The 12,519-nt window shown below is 39.1% G+C and overlaps 1 protein-coding gene across 2 annotated transcripts in view; it reads left to right on the forward strand.

Annotated features, from left to right (window-relative positions):
• Positions 1-12,519, forward strand: part of mindy3 (MINDY lysine 48 deubiquitinase 3) — a 90,660-nt gene that overhangs the window by 11,609 nt on the left and 66,532 nt on the right. For both annotated transcript variants that reach the window (XM_036558543.1, XM_036558542.1), the window contains exons 5-9: positions 1,208-1,259; positions 1,611-1,725; positions 1,884-1,957; positions 5,725-5,804; positions 6,628-6,698. In XM_036558543.1, the coding sequence (XP_036414436.1) occupies positions 1,208-1,259; positions 1,611-1,725; positions 1,884-1,957; positions 5,725-5,804; positions 6,628-6,698 (392 nt within the window). The remainder of the gene's footprint in view (positions 1-1,207; positions 1,260-1,610; positions 1,726-1,883; positions 1,958-5,724; positions 5,805-6,627; positions 6,699-12,519) is intronic.

Here is a 12,519-nt window from a genome sequence, read left to right on the forward strand (position 1 = left end):
TCAACAATCTGATGGAAAATCTCCAATTACACTCACACTACAAGAAATCTGATCTAAAATGATGCGCATGCGTAGAGAACCACTTAGTGTAGACGTTACCATGACAACGCGCATCACATGCGAGTCCAGTCAGAGTGAGATGAGCAGCAGTGAGCAGTGCTTGTGTTTTTAATGACTTTAAAATGATGTCAGACTCAGGAAAACGTCCTTCACATGTCCTCATTAAAGACGGCCGAGAGGAAGACGTCGTGTTCTGAGACACATAAGCTGGACGTCCGTCCCACCGCCGTCTTTTAAAGATCAGAGCATAAACTTCGTCTCCTCTGCAGACCAGTTTCTGCTCCGCCATGTTGAACGGTATAAACTTTCACTATGACGTGACGACACATGATCAGAACGGACTTGAGACTTTCCGATAGGGAATGTAATCAGATACAGGAGTTTACATGGCTATTATTCTTCTATTTAACAGATTATTTACAGGATTACCCACCTCGTTCAGTCAGATAGAAACTGTATTCCGAATAGCCTCAATCTGACAATTCTATTCTGATTGAGGTGTTTACATGAGCGTATTCTGTTCCGATTGAGCTATTAGTCGGATTATTAACGGATTATTAGGCAGCATGTAAACGTGGCTTCTGTCATTTTCTTGGCTCCTTACCAAAACCTCTGTATGAATTCTGGCATTTCATCTAAGTGGTACGTAAATGAGGTACTGGTAGGCCTGCACTTGATTTCATTTGCCAAAGCTGATTCATCATTTGTACTCATCTCTCTCTTTCCATGTCGTACAAAAGTTTCACTTATCAGGTCAAATCTGTGTTTTTATTTTAAAGCAACTTTGATAAATAAAGGTCATTGTCAAGTTGTATAAAACTTTTTGTCATAACTTTTAATAATAATTGGCAAAGCCATAAAGATTTTGGCAGCTTGGTTGTCTCTTAAGTGATTGGCTAACACTCAGTACTGAATCTCTTAGTGTTAATGAACAGTAGACGGAAGTGCCGACTGCTCAAGATGCTGAGTAGTTCATTACAGATGATGCGACTTCTCTGTTCAGCATGCTGTTTTGAATGTAATCTGATGACAGTAGAAAAGAGGGAAGTTCTGATCCCGATGTTGTGCTTACATTTAATGCAGTCTAATGTAATGGAGTGTGATGCATCTTGTTGAATGTGTACTTTTGCTGTGTGTGTGTGTGTAGCTGCTTTGGCTGCTGAGGAGCTTGGCTTTGAGAGGTTTCACAGCACAGTACAGTAAGTGCACCCTGTTAACTCTGCACAGAACACACTGCAAAGGCTACACAAAGAATCACTCTGTAGCCCACATTTATTATTAACATCCATTATTTAGACTCTCTTCCATTTCAGACTGATGCATCATTCAGCTTTTAGATTTCTTGCATGCAATTTTTTATTTGTGTTTACAAGTTGGTGTGATTTACATGCATAAAAGTAGCATTCAAACATGCCTTATTTTACATATGTAAGAGTCACGATCAAGAGGAGTCTTCAACAGGAATGGCTTAACAAAATGCTCGTTCTCAGATGTTTTATGTCATCTTATGAACGTGTCCAAGGCTCTAAACGCTGTGCATTTGTCTTCAGTAAAAGAACACTAAAAACTGTCGCTGAGCTGAAGGAGGCTATTCTGTCACTGCATGACACTTGGAGGAACAAGTTTGGCGTCCTGCTATTTCTGTACTCGGTCATACTTACAAAGGTAAGACCACAGCTTTATATAATTGTAAGATAATTGTAATCTCTATGCGCACACATGCCTTTTCTTGCGTTCTTGCAGTTTTTCTTTACTTTGTGTCGTTGTAGTCATGTTTTGTGTGTGTGAATGTGTTAACTCTTACAATTGAACTGTATTTGCAGGGTATTGAGAACATAAAGAATGAGATAGAGGACACTTCAGAGCCACTCATCGATCCTGTGTATGGCCACGGCAGGTAAGATTCATACACATTCTGTCTGTGAAAAGGTTATGTACAAATCTCAGTTCCAGAAAAGTTGGGACAGTATATATTTGAATAAAAACAGTGTAAAACAAGATATATAGTGTTTTAGCTTATCAACTTTATTGCCAAAAATAGAGAGCAGTGATTTATAAATCTACTTTGACCTGTGCACCATGGTATATTTTGTTTTTTCATCTGAATTTACATTATTCAGTAACTGCATGAAATAAATGAAAAATTTGATTTTATTTTTTTTTGTAAAAGTTCCCCTCAAATTAACAGAACATGTTTTATGATCACACATATTGCTATATGCTTAATTAAAAGTCTTAGACGCTCTTTGTATTTTTTTTATAATAATAATTTTTACAGAGCAGATCACTGAAGAGACGCCATCTGTTTACAGTTTATAGCCCAGAATTGTGGAAAAATGGGTCGACTTTCAGTTGAAGCCAGTTCAGCTTCTTTTATTATAAGGGTTTAAAATTACATTACCCATCTATTTGACTGGAAAGAAGACAGTTACAGCTCTCAGATGACCCCCACCTTTAGAATGTAGCTTATGAAATATGAAAGTTATGAAGAATATGACGAAGTGCGTTTTGGAACCACTGGTGGTCTCAAGGAGTTGAAGAGGTTAAATGAAAACAGTATCAAGACAAGATATGTAATGTTTTCACTTAGTAACCTCATTGTTTTTTGGTAAGCTTAAGACATCCGACAGTGTAAAAACACCATTCTTCAATAAGCAACTGCAAGGAATATTTCACCGTCTGCAATGCATAGTATTATCGAAATATTCAACCAAGAGAAAGCTCTGTGTGTAAAGGGCAAGGCTGGAAACCACAACTGAATACCAGGGCTCTTCGGCCTTTCAGACAGCACTGCTTTAAAATCCAGCATGATTTTGTAAGGATGTCACCGCATGAAGTCGGGAATACTTTGACAAATCGTTGTCACTGCATTCACAAACCCAAGTAAAGACTTTATTTTTTCTATTGGAAGCCAGACGAGGACAACATTTCTGGGCTCAAGCTCATCTGAAATGGACTGATGCACAGTGGCAACATGTATTGTAGTCTGAAGAGTCAGTATTTCATATTGTTTATAGGAATAATAGTCATGTTCTTCGGGCCAAATAAGAAAAGGAGCACTCAGATTGTTACTAGCAGGAAGTCAGGGTTTTGGGGTGGTATTAGTGGGTAAACTGCACATTTTGTCAAAGCAGGTTTAATGCTAAACACATTCCAGAGCAAAATATGCTGCCTTATAGACATATTTTTAGGGATATGTATGTGTATATTTAAAAAGGCTGCATATTTGTTTTTCTCAAGGAAATATTAAAAAATAAACAGACGGAGGCTGTAGATAATTTGTTTTATTCGGTGTTACTTGTAATCATTGTTCTCGTCTTTGCTGGATATTTTTTCCATTGAAAAAGTCAGAGCAGCTGCCGCTGCGTTTCCATGGCAGCAGATTTACTGATTGGTTCAGAACATGTTATCATCATGTTAAAGCGACGTACTCATTAGTTAAATGTTAAAACAGTAAGCCAGGAGAGGCCATGGGTTACTGCGATATTAACACGGGGAAGTTATCACGGGGTGTTCTTTGACGCGAAGTGGAGTAAAACTCCCTCCCCCGTGATAAAATCGCAGTAAAGCACTGCCTCGATTGGCTTATTGCTGTTATAAAATGGGGGCCAACATAAAATATATAAAAATACACAAAATTTTAGATACTTATTTAAGTTATTATTCATAATAATTGAGAAGTATTCCGCCAAGATATGTAGTTCCTTTAGAGTACGCTATTGTTGCTTAGCAACCATTGACCACTGAATGAGGAGAAGAACGTTCGGTCGCCCATCGCTGTAAACTGCAGACATTTCCTGATTTTGTAAAAACTTTTCTCATATAACAGTGAACATATGATAACACAACACTGTTTAATGCAAAAACCTTTAGTTTTAAGTACTTTTTGGTCACCAAATTACCACCGCGAGTGGAAACTTGGGATTTATCCATATTCATACTCGACAAGCCGTCACTATTTGACAGCAGAAGCTAGAATTTCTAAGCTTAATGTTACACAGCTCACTATTTAGCTAGGGAGAACGGAGCCATTTGGGATTCAGCCTGGGTTTGATGCTACTTCTGACTGAAACACGGACATTTGAAGCGTTTAAGACTTTTATTTTGCCGTTTTTCAATTAATCATTTCGTGAGTGCTTTAATTCAAGCCTGTGATATTAATGTTGGAGTTGTTTAGGATGTTGAGTTCTGGTTAACAACATAAGCAACCAGCCCCTCAGTTTAAACACAAACCGGTTCTTACTTCATCAGTGCACTCAGTGCTCCGTTCAATCAGCATTAGAGTCAAAGATTAATCCATTAACAGCACAAGGGTTTTTCTTGCCATGGCGCAGTGATACGGAGTTGTTGTAAGGCGGTCACAGCCGTGGTATATTGTGGATCAATCAGATTTTAGAACCGGATCTGTTTTATAATACTAGTTACGACACGACTTTTAGTAAAAGGATAGTTTGAAATTAACTAGTGTAACAAAAGACTCAGTAATGACTTTATGCCCCAACTTAACCTCTTCAACTTCTTGAGACCACCGGTGGTTCCAAAATGCACTATTCTTCATAATCTTCATCTTCATATTTCATAAACTACATTCAAAAGGTGGGGGTCATCTGAGAGCTGTAACTGTCTTCTTTCCAGTCAAATAGATGGGTGATGTAATTCTAAACCCTTATAATAAAAGAAGCTGAACTCAGTTTTTTTTTTTTCCTACTAAAAGTCGACCCATTTTTCCACAAATCTGGGCTATAAACTATAAACAGATGGCGTCTCTTCAGTGATCTGCTCTGTAAAAATGATTTTTCTAAAATAATACAAAGAGTGTCTAAGATTTTTGGCTTTCAGCAGTAAATTGTAAGCATATAGCAATATGTGTGTGATCATAAAACACATTCTGTTAATTTGAGGAGAGCTTTTACTAAAAAAAAGTAAATCAAATAAAAATTTGAAACATTTTTTTTTTATGCAGTTACTGCATGAAATTATCATAGAACAAAGCTGATCAGTCAGAATAATATTGTATTGATTTGCAGTGACCCTTCCCTATGGAGCCCTGGTCACCAACCCTCCTTCTGAACAGTTTAGTTCCAACCTGCATCTAAACTGTTTTTGCATTATATTACTTAAAGTTTTACAGACCCGATTCTAAACTGTTTGCCAGTGGGGTGAGATTTATTTCACTTGGTAAGATTACTTGAGCTTGATGAAATGATTTAACACAGGGTGCTTATTGCCTACATAAAGCATGTTTTCACATGATAATATGCTGGTTTTTGCTTTGTTATACCTCCAAATCTACATCTATCCAGCCAGGATGACTAGTAGATAGCTAACCGGGCTACTACCTAATTCTAGTAGGAAGTAATGTTAGCAGACTTTGCCTTATATTCTTTATTAATGGAGCAATTTAAGGATGTTGAATATTTATAATGCCCTGTTTAGAATCATGTTATGCCACTGCAAAGGAATTTAAGCCGCCAAGAAATTTAAGTCCTTGTTTTCCCATTTTGTTTTATTTATTTATAATTGAGACCTTTGTTACGCTTGTTAGACGATGAAGAACAAAGACAAGCAAACAACAAAGCTTCTGAGAATAGAAGTGCTAATCTAGGACCTTATTTGTGTCTTATTTCTGATGACCTGCCTCTCCCTCTCTCCCTCCCTGTATAGTCAAAGCCTGATTAACCTCCTGGTGACGGGGCGCGCTGTGTCCAATGTCTGGGACGGCGACAGGGAATGTTCTGGAATGAGTAAGACTACTAACTTTTACTTTCAGATAATCTGTTGCTAATCATGTCGGCTGTTTGTGCTTTCAAGGGTATATTTAGATTCTGCCACTGTTTTAGGTTCGAACACTAGGTGGCAGTGTTGCATGCTGTTTAAGACTCACTATCAGTGAATTTGTCTGACAGATGTTGCTGATGATGAACTGCATTATTTAAAGTGTTTACCAGCAAAGGGCCGGTGTCCAATGGCTCCTCCACTTAGACGCACCAGACCTGGCTTTAATTAATGCTTTAATTAGACAGTGATCTCTCTCTCTCTCTCTCTCTCTCGCTCTCGCTCTCGCTCTCTCTCTCTCTCTCTCTCTCTCTCTCCCTCTCCCTCGCTCTCTCCCTCGCTCTCTCCCTCGCTCTCTCTCTCTCTATCTCTCTTGCTCTCTATCTCTCTCTCTTTCTTTATTTCTCTCTCTGTGTCTTTCTTTTTCTTTCTCTCTCTCTCTCTCTCGCTTTCTTTTTTTATTTCTCACTCTCGCTCTCGCTCTCTCTCTTTCTCTCTTTCTTTCTATCTTTTTGTTTTATCTTTCTTTCTCTCTCTCTCTTTTTTGTTTTATCTTTCTTTCTCTCTCTTTCTTTTTCTTTTTGTTTTATCTCTTTCTCGTTCTTTCTTTTTGTTTTATCTCTTTCTCTCTTACTCTGTCTGTCTCTCGCTCTTTCTTTCTTTTTGTTTTATCTCTTTCTTTCTCTCTCTCTCTTTCTCCATCTCTCGCTGTCTTTCTTTATTTCTCTGTCTCTCTCTCTCTCTCTCTCTCTCTCTCTCTCTCTCTCTCTGTCTCTCTCTCGCTCTCTGCAGAGCTTCATGGGATCCATGAACAGGCTTCTGTAGGATTTCTCACACTAATGGAGTCACTGCGATACTGCAAGGTGTGCACACAACAAACACAGAATATCTCACTGATTATGACCACTGGTTTATGCACATAGCTCAGCAATAAGTAAGTATTGACAACATTGATAATAGGTAATAAATGCACTATAACTGATTAATAATTAAAACTAGGGCTGCAAGTACTGAATATTTTCATTTTCAGTCAAGTCATTTAATTTTATTCATGCTGAATGTCCAAATATTGTATGAGGATGTTTCACTTTAATGATTAAATGGAAAAAATAAAAAAAAAATAAAAAAAACATTAAGATTGTCATTATAGGTACTATTCTAATTGTTGTTATTGTAGTTGTTATTATTTATGAATTACACATAGCATATTTCAAGGTAAAGGTAAAACACTACAAAGGAAAACATCACTGATGATCAGTTATTGATGTAGCTGAGAGCATAAAATGCTATTCAGGGAGATCCTGCCCAGTCTGGCAGCTCTGACCAGGTTTCTACGACAGTTTGAATGTATCTGAGTTGAGTAGCGCAGGAGAGTCTTATTAACCATACTGTCCATCTAAAAAGCTATTTTCGGTCAGTTCTTTTTAGCGAGCAAGAGGGTGAGGGACAATAATTTGTTTATTCGTTTTTGAATTGTTCACACTGATTAAAATAGCATTTTTAGGAGCAGAAGATCTGTTGCTGTGCTCTTAATCTGTGCCCTTTTGTTTTTTGTTTTAAGTTTTATTTAACTGAGTTTTAAGCCATTCAAAAAAATCATACCTAAGTACAGGCTTAAGTCAGCTGTCTGTGTCGTCTCCCAGTGCAGTCTGAATAAGTTTCTTTCAGCTTGCAGCTGTCCTGAGCAGAAGAAAAACCATTCTGACTGCACTGAATGATTAATAACTATATTGTCACCTCAAATTAAAGACTTTTTTTTTTGTTTTTCCATTTAATATTGCAATTTTTCAACCTCCTGTCCACACAAAACCAGTGTTGTCAGTCAATGAAAATGAACATTTAAAACCATCACTAGAATAGAGATTTTTGGTAACACTTTCTATGAATGTCACCTTTGTAAGCATCTATAAACACATTCATAACGTTATAATGCATTTGTAAGGCATCATAAACGTGTCTAAATATTTATAAAAATGCATTGCACGTCATAGCCATGCTTATTATGCATTATGAATTGTTAACATAAAGCATTATAGGTACTGTTCATAGCAGATTATAAGAGCTCGTAAGTTATATTTGTCTGCTCTAAGTAAAGTGAAACGTACTGTACTAAAGCCTCCTCCAGTGTTCAGAGTGAGGCTTCAAGTTGAAGTATTCACTGAAGGATTTACTGAAACACTAAAACATTCACAATAAAGCACATTACAGGCTTCAAATGTCAGAGTTTAAACTAGTGCTGCATCAGTGTTTTACCCAATGTGGGAAACCAGCGGTGAGAAATAAAATACTGGAAATCTCAGGGCGGAAATAAACTCTGTATTTGTCTTTACACTCTCCAAGCTGGGACCGACTTCTTTGGCTCTGAGAGTATAGCATGTTATTAACGCTACTTATAATGCGTTATATTAACAATTCATAATGTATAATAAACATGGCTATAAGGCAATTAAGTGTAAATCATTTTTATAAATATTTATAACCATGTTTATAATGCCTTATGAACACATTGTAACATGTTATTAACGTGTTTATAGATGCTTACAAATGTGACATTCATAGAAAGTGTTACCACTTAATTTAGCTTTTGCCCTATCATTGGACAGGAAAATAATTTGTTGCTTTTTTGCACCTTTCGTACTGATTAAAACAACATTTTAAAAACAGAAAATTTTCTATGCCCTTAATAAAAGTCATTTTGTTTTTTGGAAGTGTGATTTAGAAGAGGCTAGATGTTTTATGCTTTAATTGTTCATTTTTTTTTAAATATAGCATTGTGTATGGTGATAATCATTTAATGTAAATAATTGGAAGTTGTAACCCTAAACAGAGCCAACCACAGGGGCACTGCTGCTGCCTATCTGGGTGAACATCCAGTAATAACACAAACATGAGTATTGAAGGACATATTTTCATTTTTCTAAACTGCAGTCCATGTTTCCATTATGCTAAATGTGGGGAGCCACATAAACACTTTGAAACCCTTAGAACACTGTAAATATGCTGGTAAGCGGAAAAAAGGAAGCCATTAAGAGCTGTTTCCAAAAGGCCACTGGTCTGTGACCTCATCTTCCAGTGGAAAACGAGGGATCGTTTGGTTTGAGTGGATTGTGAAAAGAGTGTAATTGTATTTTAGTATATTGACACATCAGTGTCTCTCAGCTCCAGCGTTTAGGGCTATAAGCATTCTCTATTAACCAGGGATGATTTAAACTGTCTGCAGTCTAGTGAATAATCAGAATAAATAATTTGTTTATAAAATAATTAACTCTGGTCATAATTTACACAGGTGCATGACTGTGTAGTAATAAAATGTAGACATGTTATGTTGAGGCAGTTTTGCAGCATTATCAATGCAAAACTCCATCACTAGAGGGAGACATAGTGAAGGGATCCAGATTGATAACCTTTTATGATTTCAGTGAGTCCTGACTTGTTTTGGTAAACAAGCTGAAGGCTTAAAATGCTTTTTAGCTACAGTAATGTGCACTCTTTTTAAGAAGACTAGAACAGAGAACGAGTTCCTTGGCTCGGGGGAGAGGGGTGGTACTGGACTTGCCTTATTCATAGAGTGCCTTGCCCTGTTCATAGAGTGTCACTGGTCTTGAAGTATCACTCTTTTACAGTTTTCCTGCTGCCTTTTCACATCCACAGATCTTCTGCTACCTTTTCACATCCACAACCCAGCCACTGAAACAAATGATTCGCATATAAAAACCTTTTTTTTTCTTCTTAAAAGTTACTTCTGCTCCCGAGTGGCGCAACCGTCTAAGCGTTGGCCCTATCATCAGGAAATCGCGAGTTCGATCCCTGGTGATGCTACAGCCGTCCGTAGCCGGGAGTCCGAGAGAGCACAATTGGCCTCACTCTCTCTGGGCGGGTGGGATGGCCCCTCCCTCTCCCCCCATCACTCAACGCGATGCTAGTCAGCGCAGGCGTCTGTTAGCTGACGTAACAGATCTGGCGGTTGGCGCTTTCCTCCGAGCGCGTTCGGCTGTCCAGTGACGTTGCGTGAGCGGCAGTTCGAAAAGAAGCGGTGGTTGGTTTCACAGGTCTCGGAGGAAGCCTGTGCTACCCTTCACCCTCCTAGCATTGATAGCATCGTGTGATTGGGGGAGTCCTAACTAGCGGGTGGAATTGGAAACGACAAAATTGGGGAGATAATTGGGTAAAAAATCAGTTACTTCTGTCTTTAAAACAAACAAAAGTGGGGGCTCCTGAGCGGTGCAACCGTCTAAGCGTTGGGCCTGTCATCAAGAGTTTGTGAGTTCGATCCCTGGTGATGCTACAGCTGTCCGTGGCTGGGAGTCCTAGAGAGCACAATTGGCCTCGCTCTCTCTGGGTGGGTAGGATGGCCCCCTTTCTCCCTCCATCACTCAGCGCGATGCTAGTCAGCGTAGACACCTGTTAGCTGACGTAACAGATCTGGCGGTTGGCGCTTTCCTCCAAGCGCGTTCAGCTGTCCAGTGACGTTGCATGAGCGGCAGTTCGAAAAGATGCGGTGGCGCTACACAGGTCTCGGAGGAAGCCTGTGCTACCCTTCACCCTCCTAGCACTGGTGGTGTCGTGTGATTGGGGGAGTCCTAACTAGTGGGTGGAACGACTGAATTGGGGAGAAAAATTGGGGGAAAATACAAAAAAAAGAACCTTTAGCCTTCTAAAAAGAAGTAACTATGAGGTACAAACCTGGTCCATGAAGTGCACATGACAAAAACTTAAGCTAAAGGGCTGGACAGCAAATGTTATCGGCATCAAGCACATCAACTTGAGATAAACAGCACAACCTAACACAACCAGCATGTTGATAAAAAAAACGTCAGTACAGCATTCAACAAGTAACACTAAATATATGCAGTCTCCAAAAATAAGACAATGGACGTCTGCAAAATTTACAGATCTTTAGCTCAGACACAGCAGTAATAAACCTAGCAGGCTGGTGAGTATTCACCAAAACTGTAACTGTTTTTGTCCCAATTAAACATGAATTAAGTCAACTTGAGTTCTTTAACATGGGTTTAAAATGAATATCTGATCCTGTATTAGCAGGCTGCTGTACATTAGCCTTGTTTACTACTAAGCCTGGTGACAGAAGCTTTTGATAGGAGAAAATGTTGCCAATCCTTTAAAGAAGTTTGTTAATTTTGCCTCGCAGTGCCTCGAAACGAGTCACTCGATGGTTAAGGGTGTTTTCTCTGGCGCCCCAAAGTACTAATTTTCTTAGCTGATAGAGACTGATGGAGAACCCTCTACAGCACAGAACAAGACCACCACAACAGCTTCAAGCTCCAAGTAGTTTTTTTAACGCTCCAAATAGTTTTACAGACGTCAAAACAAAAACAGTGTAGTATTTAGTGGAAGAATAGTTATACATTTTCGTATAGACACTTATTCTGTTTGGCTCATGTCACATGCTTGCAAATTTGTCATCCAAAATTTCTCCCAGTTTTAACAGTGAGTAGTGAAAAAAGCGAGAGGGACTGTGGGATAATAAGCAATGCTCACCTCGCAGGGACAAAAGTTAAGCTGACTTTAACTTTATGCCAATTATGGTAGCCGTGCAGCACTGACCAGTCAGGCAGGAGCCACTTTCTGTTGTCCGTGTGCAATGAAGACGTGCCTACATGAAGGAAATGTGAAAACAGCTGTGTCTGGATCCCCATTCTGTACGATCCCAAACAAATACAAAAACAAAAGTACCGCAGGGCAGAAAGTCTCTGACATTGTCGTTGTTCCTGGCGAGCTGAAAAACAGAGCTGAGTTTCAGATGATAGTCTGTGTAGACAGCCAACATATCCTGAACTATGAGCACTTTGGCATGAGTAGCAAACTTGAGAAGAAAATTTATTTGAAATCCACGACTGATTGACAGGTTCATTTGCATCCTGCAAGCACACCCCTCAAGCGGTGAGCCAGTAAAAGGAAGCGGAGGAAACATTCCACACCATGTGCAACGAATGTCTACTATTAGGGCGACACCCCAGCGTCCGTAATTTATGAAATGCTCCTCCAGAGAACTAAACCATAGCGTAAAAGCCAAAGTACCGTCAGTTTGGACAGTTGCTAAACTCCCACCACTTTCATGTGCATCGTGTGAAAGTGTCTTCGTCTCCAGGAGCCAGAGGCTGTCAGTTTGTTTGTGGTGGTTCTGCTGTTGTCCTGCTTCCAGTTCACTGCAATCCAGGCCTCAAGTGTTCAAACCTCAGCCAACTCCATTGACTTCTAACCGCAGCACAATAGCGCTCTGCAGCGGTCGTAGTGGATTTTAACGAGCCACACGCATCAGTCTGCCTACACAGTCACAAAGTTTTTGATCAAAATTATGCAGTTTTGGCAGTTCTTTCACACAGGAGTCGAACCCCAGGGCTTATGACAAAATAATGGAACTAGCAAATGGAAAGTGGGTAATAGCTAAATCTCACTTAAAAATGTGTGTCGGATTTTATAACCAGCACTGTTTCTGCAGTTGAAAAAAACGTGCTAAATTTGCATGAGACATTTAAGAAGGTATTTGGAGAAAAAGTAGAAAAAAAGAGAAATATTAAGGCAGATTGTTTCTCTGAAAGAAAAGCTGCCCCTGGATGGAGGAACAGTTGATCCTCATTAGCAGGAAGTGGCAGGCATTTGGACGATACGCTGAATAATAGTAAAATGAATAATCGCCACGTCCCTCTGTTAAGCAAAGTTGCC

The sequence above is a fragment of the Colossoma macropomum genome, unplaced genomic scaffold, assembly GCF_904425465.1.
Source record: "Colossoma macropomum unplaced genomic scaffold, Colossoma_macropomum, whole genome shotgun sequence".
Lineage (NCBI taxonomy): Eukaryota > Metazoa > Chordata > Actinopteri > Characiformes > Serrasalmidae > Colossoma > Colossoma macropomum.